We start from the raw sequence: 16,074 nt of genomic DNA, 5'->3' as shown, positions 1-16,074 counted from the left end.
AAAGGAAAAGCCGAATCTGGGGCTCTTGCCTCGGTCCAGCCATCTTTCCCGAGCACCCATCATCATTATCGCCCGTGACGACGCGCCGACCTCTCCTCGACATACACACAGAGAACACCTCAACACCGTATCGCAGCAATGTCGGGAAAGCCTGGAATACCAGAATGGCAGCGTGCCTCCTCTTCTTCCGCCGCTTCCACTACTTCCACCAATGACACAACTTCCTCTCCGAAGCCAGAAGAGGAAGAAGAAGCAAGCGCGCAACAACAACCACAACAACCACCTGTAGAAGCCCCCACACCAACCGAAGACGATGTCGCACAGCCAGAGGAGGAAGAGCAGCACTCTACTGAGAGTAGCAGTCTGTTAGAGCAGGCTGCGCGTTTCCTCGACGACCCAACGATTCGCGATGCGCCCCGGGAGAAGAAGGTGGCGTTCTTGGAATCAAAGGGGGTGAGTGCTGAGGACATTGGCAGACTGTTGGGTGAAGAGGAGCCGGAGAGAAGGCCAATCGAGGTTGAGGATGTGGGCGATCGGGCATGGTCGACGGTGAGTACTGGCACAATACCAGAACGTCGAAGACAGGCAATGCTAACGCTTTCAGACACCCCCAAAGCCTGCGCATGTACCTGAAGTTCAAATCCAGCCTCGCGAAATACCCCCGATTGTCACATACCCAGAGTTTCTTGCAAGCACTGAGAAGCCACCGCCTCTTATCACCACCGAACGCCTTGCGGCCACAGCATATATAGCAGGAGGTTTCATGGCAAGCATGTATGGACTGTCAAAGTACATCATAGCCCCCATGACACACGGCCTCGCAGAGTCACGGCGCGACTTTGCATCTCATACAAACGAGCAGTTGAAAGAGCTCAATGAACGACTACGCAAAGCAGTATCTGTCGATCCTGCAAGCAAAGTAAAGCCTATTGAAGACAGCGCAGACAATGTTTCTGAAGCCGACTCTGATCCTACTGAGCTCTACCACCGCGACTATGGCACCCAGACCACACCCAACCTCTCCCGCCGACCTTCCACTTCCACAGACCCACACCCGACTGTAACAGCACAGGAGAACCGCCTGAAGATTATCAAATCACACCTCCAGGAACTTGAGTCCAATCGCTCAGGCCAGGGTACATCGCGAGACAGACTGAGAACAAAGATCTCGGACCTCACTACCTACCTCACAGAAATGGACTATCAAAATCAGTACTACCCTACCATGGGTCGCTATGGAGCGACATTCAATTGGACTGGAAGTTCCTCAGAGTCTAATAAGAACGATCAGATTGAGGTGCTGAAGGGCGATATCAGGGCTGTCAAGGGTGTGTTTTTGAGTGCTAGGAATTTCCCCACTGGTGGCATGAATGCAATGCCTATACCGACGGGGAGAGTAGGATCGTAATATTGTACTATGAAATTTAAATAATATGTATTATTGACAAACGAGATTGATTTTGCTATAACATTTGTGCGAGTAACTGATGTCCAGTGTGGTCTATGCCACCTATCATCTTTACTACAACGGTCTCTTGGTGGACGTGCACACTGGGGAAAAACCAGCCCCAGCAAAGTAGTGCAACGTTGTTGAGCTGCGATCATGAGGCAACTGGATAATTCAAGTGCTTTGAGATCACACTGAACAAAACCCACTTATTCATTTATGCACTGTCGTATACATCGTTAGTGACTTTGAGTAGGTAGTGGTAGCGGCGGCAGTAGCTAATTATAAACCGTGGTTTTAGTAACAGTATAGTAGTAAATAGGTAGAGATAGAAAGAGCTACGTATTTTAACTAGTATATATCTATATAGACTTATAGCTATACTAATATATAATACCAAGATTCGTTAGTTTATTTATTCAAGATAGCTATTATTTAACGGCTAGTTATACGTTACTAGCACTAAACGCTGTTGTAAGAGGCTGCGCCGTAAGTAAGACACGTGATGATATTACGTGCCTACTATAAGAATGCACTACCTATTATCTACCTTGTATTAATAGTCTAATAAGCCACTAGGTACAAACTAGGCTGAAGGCCTTAGAAAATACTATCTAAAATAATAATCTACTCAACATTCTTCTATGCTCGCGCTCAATCCATTTCCTCGGTACTGAAGGGGGGACCGACTCGGTTGGACAGCCGCATTTCTAGTTCGTCATCTTGTAAAAGCGCAATCTTCAAGTTATGTTGTCTGTTGCGGATTCTGCAATGCCCAACACCACCCGTGACGCCCGGGCGGACTAGAGTTCATATGCTTTTTTCCACATACCCTGACAGATCATCATTGCTGTAACGCATATTCTTGAATGCTTTCACCACTGTCGAGGATCTTACATAGGCCGCACAGAGGACCTTGACCAGCATGGGCTTGAGTCGTGTAATTCCGGCGTCGGTGAGCGGTATAATCAGGGGAGTATTGAAAGGATTCATTGCAAACGTTGCCTCGCTTTCGGAAAACGTCTTGATCTCGTCATACACGTCGACACAAAATCCTTGATCATGCTTCAAGTAGATGAATAATCCGCTCTCAGACCAATTTCTAATCATTGCTGCCACCGCTTCGGCAACCATTTTCACGTTCTCACATGGAAATGCTGGGTAGATCTTACTGGTCACTATATCAAGCAGTCTTTGTACAGGCCTGTCAGCGAACAGTTTTGAGCGTGGTGCTGCTGCTGCTAGTGGCAGGTCATTCGATATTGCGAGGCCAATGAGCCATCCTGCGCGGTAAACATCGATGTAGGTTCGAATGGGGGTGGGGTACCTTGCGGCCGGCAGGTGATCCCAAGAGGGTCATTGAATGTCGGTACCAAGGTGGGTATCCGGAAGTTATGCCATTGACATCTTCTTTGGTGAGGTTAATCCTCATAGCGCCTTCGATATGCGCTACTATGATATTCTCCGAGTCTACAGACTTGAGTGTGCGAATGAGAACTGTGGTACTGCCATCGCGGTAGCCATATGAGCCCCATGCGATGGCTGTGGTATGGAATTCCGTAATATCCGTAGTGCCGTGGCTACACAGGATGAAGGCTCTAATTGTATGTGCATCGGTCCGGATATAACTCTTATTGGGCGTTAAGATGGGTGGTTGCGGTCTTTGAAAGTCCCCTGCTTCTTTGCATGAGTCGTAGCCATGATCTTGAGAATGTCGTCATCAGCTGATTTTCCTAGCAACGCGCCGACTTTGCTCGATGCATAGATCCTGTATACTGCGAGTGGTAGCAAAAGCCAGCGAAGTCGTCCATCGCTTCTCCAAGTCGAATGTCGTCCCAGCCGAAGCATTCGCACTCTTTCGGACGACGATGCCATGTCATGAGGCCCCGATAGCTAGCTGGTATGATAAAGACGGCAGCTGCAGCGGCCACCACGCCAGCAATTGCACTAATGGAATCCCAATTAGTCATGGCGAAATCTTTTGAGACCAATATGATGAGAGGAATCGAATTCCAGTATTTTGGAGAAGACAAATCGTAAGCCAAATTCTATGAGGGGAGACTTTGCACTGTAGGATCCGAAAAGCAAAATATAAAGCTCAAGATGTAGAATTATCGCGTGAGAAGGCTAGGACCGGTGTACGGAGTTGGCAAATTTGCTTTGTGTACCTCAAACCACAGCCACTGGGCTGTGCTGACATGAGTGTGAGCATCTCATTGGCTACAATGTATCACTGCCATCTTTGCTGAGGATAATAACACTTAACTGGCTTTATCCATGATGATTACTGGTGGTGAGGGCATGAAGGAAGGCGAGCCGCAACCTCCGGATGTGCAAACAGCGGGGGCGGTGCGGGCACTGCTAGCAGCACAAACGACACATTCCGGACCCACGCCATGCGCGACAGTTATTTTTGAGTGCGTCTGGAGTAGGCATAGTGCTGCGATTAGTTACGATTCATACCGTATAACGTCAGCATCTCGATATAACTGGAGCATCTCGTCAAGTCCTGAGGCTTTCAACGGTCTTCTTCTCTCCCCGGCGAAACTGCCGGCATCCACACTCACTAAATCAATAGATTTCTAATTGGAAGAGAATAACACTTGTCCCGTATACTTGGCTTGTAGCTCTCTAACAACTTTAACAGAATCCTGATTCCCCGTTTAAACAGGTGTCATAGCTAAAGCGGGGATAAGTAGTGCCGAGGAAACGATAGATAGAGTGGCCAATATTGTATATATCTACGTTAGATATTAGTGTTATGAGAAAACAATGGGTACAGATTTGTAATACATTTACAAAATAGAAATTTTGGAGGTCTAAATCACGGAAAGTATCTCGCTATAGGGTACATCTTATGAGTTAGAAATAGATATTAGTTAGACACTAAAACTTGAAAACTATTTTCTACGCGTTGAAAATTCAAAGAGGAGAATGTTTCACACTGAGTTCTTCTTTAGGAGTTAGGTGTTCCTTTTCGTTGTAGAGAGGGTGAGATTTGAACTCTTTACCTTGCCAATTCCTTGGCACTATGGCAAAAGAGTATTTCCGAAGAAAAACCACTACGTCACCCCTCTACTGCCTTAGATACTTCACCACCATACACAGCGTCCGCTCAGCATCTAGGTGCGCTTTCAAACCAATCACAATGACTCAAAACTACCACATCAGTATCGGTCCCTTAGGGTATACCACCGAGAAAAAGTGTCATATGACAGTCTTGCGCGGCCATGCGCAAATTGTTATTAGAGTCGAGATCATGCGGGTAAAAGGCACAAGCTTGGGTAAAAAACTCCTACAACAGCTGGAGTTGTGGAAAGTGGGCACATGTAGCAGGGCCAATGATAACTTACTTGTCGACCCGATTTATCAACACTGCCTGCCTCTCATTGAAAAACTGGCTCCACAAACGCTACTTCAGGACCTTAGTTTGGAAGGCTTTATCCACTCACCTACCTACAATTTAGAGCTTATCCACGAAGGTGTTGATGGGGATGTACGCATTGAGGGTGAAGACGAGTGTCTATACACACCGGCCTTCTTTACTTCCCCTATGCGCACCACCGACTTGCCTCAACTATGCAAAGAAGTTCCGTCCTTCCAGGCAAGCGATATCTGGATAGCGCCCATCGTGGAGGAGGGAAGGTCACTCGATTCAATTCAAGGAAGAGTCGTGACGGCGGAGGGAGTTCCCCTGTATTTCAAACCGCGGGCGGAGATGCGTGAACCAGAGTTCGAGCGTGAGCTCTGTACTCTATGGCGTATCTACAAAGCTGGTCTGACAACCCGGCTCCGAGTCCCTAGACTACAAGGCATCGTGGTGTCGGGGGAAACAACAATTGGCCTGCTAATGACCCTGGTTACTTCATCCGAGATAGGGACCCACTTGCGGAGCCCTGGCCTTCAGGATAGACACGAATTACATAAAAGGTGGGAGGAGCAACTCACTGCGATTGTGCGGGAGTTGCATGCCCACGATATTGTGTGGGGAGACGTCCATCCTATGAATGTCGTTATTGATGAGGCGATGAATGCTTGGGCTATTGATTTTGGCGGGATGAACAATGTAGAGTTTGTGGACGATGACAAACGCGAGACTATGGAGGGCGACTGGCAGGGTATAACAAGAATGTTCCATGAATGGTTACCGGATTCGCAGAGACGCAGCCAGTGGTAATTCTATTGTGACAGTTGGATTAAGGGCGTTCCGTGTACCACGTGATGACGTGATGGTTTTTCCTTCCGATGAGAACCTTATATTCCTGTAAGGAATCTGGTGGGGTTTACGTTAAGGATACCAGCATGTTGTGACATATTTCCTAGAGATTGACTTACTATTAAATTGTTGTGGCCTGTAGCCCAACCAGGAGGACCAGGTGTCCTACAGTATGGTGACGAGTGGCTTCTTGCCCCCACTGTTCTTGCTTGACGTCATACCCAAAACAGCAGTAGCTGCCACCCCACTCACCTCAATGTAGATCCAACACATCCAGACTTCACCAAACCCACGTGCTAATCGGACCGTGAAAATGGCAGGTTGGGCGTCCAAATTATCGTCGTTGGGACATTCAAAATCCGAGGACAAGGATGAAACATCCCTCACAACGCTTCTCGATGCGGAACAATGCGCCGAGTTGACCTTTCTGATAGCCACCATTACGGCGTCGATGCGAAAGTCTCTAGTCAAGACCTTCACTGCCGAAGAATTTCCGATTGACGAGAAGACCGCAAAGTCGGAAGAGGAAGTTCTGAGGGATGCGCCCTCCGACCTCGATAATGTCGACGTCGAGAAAGAAGACAAGATCAAGAAAGAGAGACAGAAACGCGAGGAGGAGGCTAAAGAGGAGCTTGCGAAACCGGAGGTGCAGGAACTAAAGAGGGAGATGCTGAAATACTTTGACGATTGGCGTGGCCAAGTTGTCAGCAGAGTCGGCGAGGTAATCAACTCAAAGGACAAGGCCAAGAAGCAAGCCCAAGAAGTGGAGAGCCAGCAAACCGAAACACTAGCCAGCAAGTCAGAGGCTGGTTTGACTAGTATCGAGAAGCTCGATGATAAGGAAGAAGATGAGGAAAAGATGTTCAAAGTCTCGTACCCTCCTGCTCCCACCAATCTTACTCAACTGGAAGAGAGCAAACGTGCTCTTGTTTTACACTCCCTCGTCCTCATAGTGTTGAGCTTGGAACATTACTCTGCGCACTCTCGCGTTTTGATCCTATATCTCACAAGTTCGCTCGGGCTGGGTAGGGACGTCCTGAAGAAAGACGAGGAGACTGTTGCGCAAGGCCTATTGGAGGCGGCATCTCAACAGCTCAATGCAGATGAAGAGACCAAAAAAGCAGCCGAAGCCTCGCAAACGGCTCGCCGATGGAAAGTTGGGCTAGCGGGTGTAGCTGGCGCTGCACTTATCGGTGTCACTGGTGGCCTCGCCGCTCCTCTTCTCGCAGCAGGTGTCGGAAGTGTAATGGGAGGAGTTGGCCTAGGGGCTACTGCAGCAGCAGGCTATCTTGGCACACTCGCTGGGTCATCTGTTCTTGTAGGTGGACTTTTTGGTGCCTATGGTGCGAAGATGACAGGGAAAGCCATGGACGAGTATGCACGAGAAGTTGAGGATTTTGCCTTTATCCCAATCCACCGTACACAGGACCCCAAGAAACAAGACAACGAGTCTCGGCGTCTCAGAGTAGCCATTGCCGTATCCGGTTGGCTTCGCAAGCCCGAGGAGGTCAGCCAGCCATGGCGGTACATCAGCAAGGGGACAGAGGGCTTTGCGTTACGATGGGAGCTTGAGGCACTTCTCAAGCTCGGGCACAGCCTTGAAACGTTTGTCACAAGTGCAGCATGGGGCTATGCGAAGAAGAAGATCATTGAACAGACCGTCTTTGCTGCAATGACAGCTGCGTTGTGGCCTCTTGGTCTGCTCAAGATCGCAACCCTGTTGGACAACCCATTTTCTGTGGCCAAGTACCGGTCTGAGAAAGCAGGAGAAGTCCTCGCCGATGCTCTCATCAACAGAGTCCAAGGCGAAAGACCAGTCACTCTAGTAGGATACTCTCTCGGCGCGCGCCTCATCTTTTCCTGCCTGCAAAAGCTCGCCGACCGTAAAGCCTTTGGACTTATTGAAAACGTTGTCCTTGTTGGTGCTCCTTGCCCTTCCGATGCCGAAGACTGGCGCCGCATCCGTTCTGTAGTCAGTGGGCGTTGTGTCAATGTCTTCTCTAAGAACGACTACATCCTTGGCTTCCTATACCGCACTTCTTCTGTTCAGCTCGGTGTCGCCGGCCTCCAGCCCGTTGTTGGTGTACACGGTGTACAGAATGTAGACGTGTCCGAACTGGTGGACGGTCATCTCCAATATCGCTTCATCACAGGTTCGATTCTACGCAAGATAGGGTTCGAAGATGTTGACATTGAAGAAGTAGAGCGTGCGGAAGCTGATCTGCGCAAAGAGACTAAGAAGGTTGAAGAAGAGCGGCGCAAGAATGAAGGTGAAAAGGGAGAAGGGGGTGAGGACGAAGAGGAATTGAAGAAGCAGGCGGAAAAGAAGCAGGAAGAGAGCCTTTTGGCAGTTATGCAGCAGAAGACGAAAAATCTAAACATTGGTGGCTTCGTGAAGGGTTGGTCTGGAAATGCGACTCCTGAGACAGCGGCGAAGCAACATTCAGGCGACTACAAGGATGTAGGCAAGAGGGAGCATACTGAGTAGATTGGTAGGATTCTTGAGATTCTTTTAGGTATTACACGTACAACGTGAGTTTGATTGCGCAGATAGTGCATACGTAATGGCAATCACTCAAACAATACTTAGTCCATCACGAGATCCTTTCTTCCCTCCTTCCCTTTTACACTCTCTCATTAACAAAACTCTTCCTCTCATTCCAATCCCTACACCTTCTCCCCTTGCCCCCCAAAAGACGAAGGCACCTTTCTAGCCTGATCCCGTGCCTCTTCAATCTCTCGCAGTCGACGGTACAACAATGCTTCATTCTTGTCTAACTTTGTCGTCAGCCACCAGCCTTCCTCCCCCCAAAAAACCGAGCCACTAGCAATAAGAGCAAAACTTCCAAAATGGAACAGGAAAGTCGGGGGTTCTATACATACATGTTAGTCTGAATAATTTCAGGCCTAGTACTGCGAAGGCGAGGAATAGGAACATGGTGAGGAGGAGATCAATGGCGAGGATGGGGATGAGGTATGTGGGATCACTGTGTTCGTTCATTGTTTCGAGCATTTTGGAGTCTGTCATTTTTGGGGGGGTTGGTGTGGGGCGTGTGAGGAGACTGTGAAGGGAGATGAATGCTATCTTATTGAATGGTTGTTTTGGTTCTTATTTTTTTTTGGTCTTGTGATGGAGGTAAGCGGGTCTTTTTATATAGTTTTTTGAAGATGTGGGTGGACATGGGTCGACAAAGATTTTGTGGTCGGCAAATACGTAGTGTTGAGTTGATTATGGATGTACATTTGGTGTTTGGTTCTTGGGGAATTGCACTTGTAATGTTGGATGCTTGTTGAGCGAGTGCCTAGGGGTCGAAGGTAATCAAAGAGGGATTGATTATAGTAGTTGATGTCATGTATTGTGAAGGTATGAGCTCATATTGCAACGCTGTACTTACATTGGCGGGATGAGAAAACTCGCGCGGTTGTAGGCGCGAGATTCTTGAAGGATTACCACTCGTTGTTGGAATTTGCATGTTGTCTTTTGGTAATCACTGCTGCATGGTACTAATTTGGTTGAGCAGATGTTGTCAGCTGGCTGTCACTCTTGTCTAATGAGTAATGTGCTGCCCAGATCCAGATATTGCGACATGGCCAATGAATATGTCGGATGCATATTTGTATGCAGAAGCATCATGATCCATTGTATATAGAAAGGGCTACAATACTCGTGTTGATTCAGAAATCTTGTGCACGATGACACTATACATAATATTAGGCATACAAAGTAGGATCAGATTCTTATACGATTGCACGATCCGTGTAGGGTTGTAATTATTCCGATAGGCTGACAGGTTTCACTATCTCGGCCAAACCCCAGTACGGTCAATACGTCAACCCGAGTCATTGCTTGTTTAAAGAGAAACAGATGCAGTGGCTTCGCTGTGCTATTTATAGCAGGCCTGGCTAGTGCCTTGGTTTTTGCAAGGCGCAGGAAAACAAAGAGCGCAGGATGCTCTTTGTGCAATAGTTTAGCAAGGCTTTGAGGATAGAATTGAGTGGGAAAAAAGCAAGAGCAGGTCTGTGTTTGTAGCGCTACTGGACTTGTGAGCGCAACGTATGCACCTTGCACACGAGCTGAGATGGCTGAGGTAGTAGTGGAGCTGACAGAAAGTTTCCCAGAACGCAAAGAGGGCGCTAAACCACATCGAGTTTAACTTGTGATAACACCAGATGAACTAAACACCCCTCTTCATCAATATCCTCTACCGGTGATTCGGTGTGTGAGACCAAGTCCGGTAAGTATGCTGTCTGCAATCACGCTTATGGAGGCTGTGCAGACAGGGCTGCGTAGCCATGTTTATACCGCGTTCAGAAAAGGCCCCCAAACCTCACATTAGCGCAGCATGGAACTCCAGCTCGTCGTATTAACACTGGTCATGTGTGGTCGAACTCTATGGGACCATCAGCACTATACCGGTATGGTGTTCGCACTGTGCGGCATTGTCAGTTGTGAAAGGCGTGGAACAATAAGCAATAAAGAGTTCCAGGTGGATGGGTCGGACTCCGCTCGCTGCTAAATCATGTGAGGCTGAGCTGGATGCCTCATGCGAGGCATGGTAAGTCTTATTGTCAGCTCGCCTCGTTCCGGAAGATTTTGCTTCTCCTCTTATTTTTTCTCGATATTCTTTTAATTTTTCCTGTTACTCGCTCCACTCTTTGTTGTGGACTTCGTGGAGATGGTACGGCTTCTGAAAGTTCGGGCCTTCGACAATGTACTGGGACCTCATCCACAGGGTCGAGACGCAGCTCCTCCAGAATGCAATGGACAAAATGATATACCTAAATGTTATTCGGATACAGCAGGAGGAGCGGCCTCGAAACTCGACACATCTGAGTCGTTTCCAAGGACTACTGATGGCTCTGCGCTTGCAGTCGAATCCAATGGTCTTGGAAGAGGCAAACCAACAGATGTACAGACTGCCAACGTCACAACGCCTACGATACTTCCAACTCAAAGTGTAGATCCTACTCTATCGACAACTGTAGTCAGCTCACAACCAAGTTCGATAACAGCGGGAAGTGTGGGAGGACCAGCACACGATAACAGCGGACTCAGTACAGGAGAAGTAGTGGGAATCGCAGTCGGAACTCTGGTCATAGGCGCAGCACTCGCATTTCTTGCAGCATTCTTCTTTTTCAAGCGACGAAACAGACAACAGAATACCAACATTGGTGGCAGAGGATACCCGGGTTATGGAGATTCAGTGCCTGAGCTTACCATGGTACAAAAGAGCGTTGGTAGCTTAGGAGACATGCATAGCCCTTACGTACAGGTGCCTCAGACGCCGATGCTGGCTCGACGACCCATTCCGCCCGCAATTCCAGCTCCGGTAACTGTGGATCACACAACACACACGGATATCGCTGGTTTCTTGCCACCTGTTGCACGAGACGGCGAGGTGTGTGATAGAGTATCGGCGTTATTTGAGAAGATGCATGAGCATATAGAGCGAGATTATCGCGACATTCATGCCAACGTCACACCAAGCATGGAATCTGGAATTGCTAGCTTTGGAGCAAAGGGCGTCAATATGACGGAAATGTTGCAAGAGTGCTCGAATCCGACTACTGCGCTCAAGCATGCACTCGTGTCGTATGTGATGGCCATAACAAGTTGGCACAAAGACGAAGAACACATGGGTGCACTATTCCCCGAAGAACTCAGGAATATAAAGTCTGAGAGGCACAGCAACAGCTCCGGTAGGTCATTCTTCTTTACTTGGGTCTCCCACCAAATACCATTAACACTTTGCATAGACCCGGGCGTCACGGCAGCAGCTTCTCTACTTAAACGAACCTCTGTGTACCTTTACACTAGTACATCTGGTACACCCGAGTCGGCTCAATCGTGGGCGATTCAATCCAGTGCCCGCGAAGCCGCTGAACACTTTTCCATGACGTTTTTCCCATGGGCCAACCCCACATGTAGTGACCAGCAAAAAGACGAAGACCTTACGTCTATTATCATAGAAGCACGAGAGATAAGCATATGGCTGTTCGGGCAGCCAGATGTATACAAGTTTGAATGGGACGGAGCTGGTAGAGGAGGAGTGCTAGTCAACCCAGCACTGGTGAGGCGTACAAACGCAACTGGCGATGAACAGGAAACGAGGGTAGTGGAAGGAACAGTCATGGGTATGTAGACCAAACATATGATTCCATTGCCAATACTTCTCCTTTAACTTGGAAAGGCGTACGAGACCACGTTGACTATGGCCAAGTGAAGATACTTGAGACAGTTCTGCAGGGTTTCGCGTATTCAACTCCGTACCGCCAATGCTGGGCCCCTGTCTCTCATTGGCTACCCAAGGTATACAGTTGTGCGTGCCTAGACACGGGCAAACGTCAGCCAATGCTGTGTAGTAGTGACTAGGATGGAAAGCCAGTCGCTATGACGACGGATGTATGGATGCCAAGATGCGTAGACGTTGGCACCAGGATTTCTATGCTTTGCAGCACACCCAACGTTACTGTGAGATGGCGTAGGTGTGATCTATTGCCATGCACTCCTGCGAGCATACGGACAACTCGAGCCGAGTGGGCGACGACGAACACGAGACAGGATGAATTACTCACACGTGTGGTGAAAGCTTAGCCCATACTACTACTACTGCACATGACGAAGTTTTTTTTGTTGCAACACCCCAACATGTGTCGTTTGAAGCAGTCTCCACCCAAGAGAACAGTTGGCATAAGCGCACATAGGCACGACTGGGCGTGGAGCAGTAAGTAGGAATTGCCGGCACCTTTGCCTCGGGAAATGGCTGGTCCCTTCCCCACGTCCGAAGGGGCGCAAAGCTGATGCCTGTCGCATCGCATGCTCAAGCCCCATTCCTTCAGGGAGGTACATGCGATTAGCTCCACCAGCTGCCATTTTTAAATGCGGTAATTTCATTCTAGCTGCATTGCAAGTGGGCAACCTTATACCACGAGCCTTTACAAGAGTATCTCGGCCTCTTTCTCTCTCGCCGAGCTACGTATCTATTATCCGGTCATGCTCCAGACAAAAGTACCATCAAGCACGCTAATGCTAAACCGCGCTCATGGCACCAAAAGCGACCAATGATATGTGTTCCAAAACTACTCATCTACAGACATATGTATCTCCTGTAATGCGAATCCGCGGGCCGGCTGTCTACCCGGAGATACCTTGCATCTCGGACCTCCAAAAAAACCTCCCTGCACCCGACGGACGGCATGTCAGGATACCCTTCTACGCAATGGTGAATACGGCGCGAACCTCGTGGCCAGTGGACGACATGCAGAACAGAGTGAGGGCGAGATCGGCACTTGGAAATGGTCTGACTGGGTGGTAGGGTTACAGGCGCGGTGGACTAGTAATCCGGAGCAACGGAGGCGGCACCAGGCGTGGCTCCTGCTATCCGCATTGGTTCATGGTGTCCACCAAAGGAGGGTGGGCCCAGCCAAAGACAAGCATTGGGTTCTTCGTCATATTCCATGTCCCCGCGCGAGTGGCACACGCGAGGGGTTACAGCAAGCACTGAGGGTAGCCGTGGGAAAAAGGTAGGTCTTCATAAGTCGAGCCGTTGGCCCATCGGCTACATTCTGCTGTACAACCCTTCTTCCCTTGTTGCTCACATTCCCAGCTGCCTCATTCGTAGACAGGCCGACTACAAATAGACGCGCGCAGCCAGCTCCACTTTGCTTTGCGAGTTCGGTTTCCGGAAGATTCAGCAAGCAGCTTCAATTGGGGGCCCCTGCCGCAGGTCATCACATATTCGCCGACCCCTTTACCCGGTATTGAGACATATACTACAAATATCTGTTGGAGCCAGCACCTTCTCGCTCTCGCCCGCGGCTCGTAACCCTTCCTCTGTGACGCTCTAGAGCACCCTCGTCGCGAAATTGCAGCGCGCCGAAGCTGGGCTCCTCTTGTCACCCCACCCCCCCCAAAGGTTACATTCCGTCTGCAAAGAAAAAACACAATGTCCGAAGGAAACGTCAAGCCCACGGCGCCAGTCGTGGCCGAGGCCCACGAGGTCGACACCTTCCACGTCCCCAAGGCATTTTTCGAGTGAGTGCAATATTTATTTGGTTGTTACATCATGTACCAAGACAATGACAGCTGCGGCGTTCATCCAAGCTCCAAAGCTCACGAGGTGGGCGGGGTGACCCCGCGGCGCCGAGCGTTAGGCCGAATGGCGGCGCGCGCAATCGTCTGTCGTATGAATGAGCAATTGAAACAGCAGCTGACGAGTGGCATTGTTTTTCCTGGAACAGCAAGCATCCGCACTCGAAGCCGCACCTGGCCAACCTAGAGGAATACCAGAAGCTGTACAAGGAGTCGATTACCAACCCAAAGGTATTCTGGGGCAGGCTAGCACGCGAGCTGCTCACGTGGGAGCGCGACTTTGAGACGGTACACTCGGGCAGCTTTGAGCACGGCGACAATGCGTGGTTTGTAGAGGGCAGGCTGAATGCCAGCTACAACTGTGTTGATCGCCATGCCTTCAAGGACCCCAACAAGCCCGCCATCATTTACGAGGCTGACGACGAGGGCGATGGCCGCATCATCACATACGGAGAGCTGCTCCGCCAGGTCTCCAAGCTAGCCTTTACACTCAAGGAGATGGGCGTACGAAAAGGCGACACTGTCGCTCTCTACCTGCCCATGATTCCCGAGGCAGTCATTTCTTTCTTGGCATGCACGCGTATTGGTGCTATCCACTCCGTCGTATTTGCTGGCTTTTCGTCTGATTCACTGCGCGACCGTATCAACGATGCTGAGTGCAAGGTTGTCATCACCACCGATGAGGGCAAGCGTGGCGGCAAGACCATCAGCACCAAGAAGATTGTCGACGATGCTCTCAAGCAATGCCCCGGCATCACCCACTGCCTGGTCTACAAGCGTACCGGCGCTGAAGTACCCTGGACAAAGGGCCGGGACTGGTGGTGGCACGAAGAGGTCGAGAAGTGGCCCAGCTACATTGCACCAGAGCCAATGAACTCGGAAGACCCCCTTTTCCTGCTCTACACATCTGGTTCGACTGGTAAGCCCAAGGGTGTCATGCACACGACTGGTGGCTACCTTCTCGGAGCTGCGGCGACTGGAAAGTACGTGTTTGATATTCACGACAACGACGTCTTCTTCTGCGGTGGTGATGTAGGCTGGATTACTGGCCACACATATGTCGTATATGCGCCTCTGCTGCTTGGTGTAGCCACTGTTGTTTTCGAGGGCACACCTGCCTACCCCAACTTCTCACGGTACTGGGACATTGTCGCCAAGCACAATGTCACTCAGTTCTATGTTGCGCCGACCGCGCTGCGACTGCTCAAGCGTGCGGGCGACGAGCACGTGAAGCATGACATGAAGAAACTCCGAGTGCTTGGCTCCGTCGGTGAGCCGATTGCGGCCGAGGTGTGGAAGTGGTACTTTGAGATTGTTGGCAAGGAGGAGGCGCATGTTGTTGACGTGAGTTTTGATTCAGTATATATCTGGAATCATGTGCTGATGCTTGACAGACCTATTGGCAAACCGAGACTGGCTCTCACGTCATTACGCCACTGGGAGGTATCACGCCCACCAAGCCCGGATCAGCATCTCTCCCATTCTTTGGTATTGAGCCTGCGATTATTGACCCGGTCTCGGGCGAGGAGATCCACGGCAACGACGTTGAGGGTGTACTAGCCTTCAAGCAGCCATGGCCTAGCATGGCACGCACAGTCTGGGGAGCACACAGGCGGTACATGGAGACTTACCTGACGGTCTACAAGGGCTACTACGTGAGTCTAAAGAATGTGGAGTATATTCTAATATAGGCTAACCATGGTAGTTCACTGGAGACGGTGCGGGACGTGACCACGAGGGCTACTACTGGATCCGAGGACGCGTTGACGATGTTGTCAATGTATCGGGACACCGACTGTCTACAGCAGAAATTGAAGCCGCGCTGATTGAGCACCGTAAGCTAAAGAGCAGAGACAAGGTGGTAGATGCACGTGGCTAACGATTACGCAGATCAAGTGGCTGAGGCGGCAGTTGTGGGGATCCATGACGAGTTGACAGGCCAAGCCGTCAACGCGTTTGTGGCGCTCAAGGACGGTGCCGAGACTAGCGATCAGGTCAAGAAGGATTTGGTAATGCAAGTGCGCAAGTCGATTGGGCCGTTTGCCGCACCAAAGGCGATTTTTGTAGTGCCGGACCTGCCCAAGACGCGATCGGGCAAGATTATGCGTCGCATCATGCGCAAGATCTTGGCTGGAGAGGAGGACCAGTTGGGGGACATCACAACGGTAAGTCGAGGCATGCGGCCAACCATTTTTGCATGGTGATGACGAGGCCGCGTATTGTTGTGGAAGATGCGAGCTAACCATGTGGGACAGCTCTCGGATCCGTCGATAGTCGACAAGATCATCGACATTGTGCACCAGGCGAAGAAGAAATAGC

At 49.9% G+C, this 16,074-nt stretch overlaps 4 protein-coding genes across 4 annotated transcripts; 3 read left to right on the top strand and 1 right to left on the bottom strand.

Annotated features, from left to right (window-relative positions):
- Window positions 1-138: 138 nt before the first annotated feature.
- COCVIDRAFT_90048 (hypothetical protein) lies at window positions 139-8,151 on the top strand (the record flags this gene model as incomplete). Its single annotated transcript, XM_014704769.1, has 4 exons — window positions 139-549; window positions 605-1,404; window positions 4,376-4,395; window positions 5,984-8,151. 4 exons carry the CDS (start codon window positions 139-141, stop codon window positions 8,149-8,151), a joined length of 3,399 nt encoding a protein of 1,132 aa, XP_014560255.1.
- Window positions 8,152-8,330: 179 nt separating this feature from the next.
- COCVIDRAFT_23670 (hypothetical protein) lies at window positions 8,331-8,691 on the bottom strand (the record flags this gene model as incomplete). Its single annotated transcript, XM_014704684.1, has 2 exons — window positions 8,331-8,437; window positions 8,547-8,691. 2 exons carry the CDS (start codon window positions 8,689-8,691, stop codon window positions 8,331-8,333), a joined length of 252 nt encoding a protein of 83 aa, XP_014560170.1.
- A 1,648-nt stretch (window positions 8,692-10,339) lies between these two features.
- COCVIDRAFT_90014 (hypothetical protein) lies at window positions 10,340-11,806 on the top strand (the record flags this gene model as incomplete). Its single annotated transcript, XM_014704768.1, has 2 exons — window positions 10,340-11,363; window positions 11,421-11,806. The coding sequence occupies 2 exons, from the start codon at window positions 10,340-10,342 to the stop codon at window positions 11,804-11,806; spliced, it is 1,410 nt and encodes a 469-aa protein (XP_014560254.1).
- A 1,803-nt stretch (window positions 11,807-13,609) lies between these two features.
- Window positions 13,610-16,073, top strand: COCVIDRAFT_89884 (hypothetical protein; the record flags this gene model as incomplete). The annotated part of the gene is made up of 6 exons (XM_014704767.1): window positions 13,610-13,698; window positions 13,905-15,099; window positions 15,150-15,410; window positions 15,461-15,590; window positions 15,646-15,920; window positions 16,011-16,073. 6 exons carry the CDS (start codon window positions 13,610-13,612, stop codon window positions 16,071-16,073), a joined length of 2,013 nt encoding a protein of 670 aa, XP_014560253.1.
- Between the last annotated feature and the right edge of the window lies 1 nt (window position 16,074).

This window comes from Bipolaris victoriae, assembly GCF_000527765.1.
Source record: "Bipolaris victoriae FI3 unplaced genomic scaffold scaffold_13, whole genome shotgun sequence".
NCBI lineage: Eukaryota > Fungi > Ascomycota > Dothideomycetes > Pleosporales > Pleosporaceae > Bipolaris > Bipolaris victoriae.
Note: the sequence above shows the minus strand (reverse complement) of the source record. Positions and strands in the feature narration are given on the sequence as shown.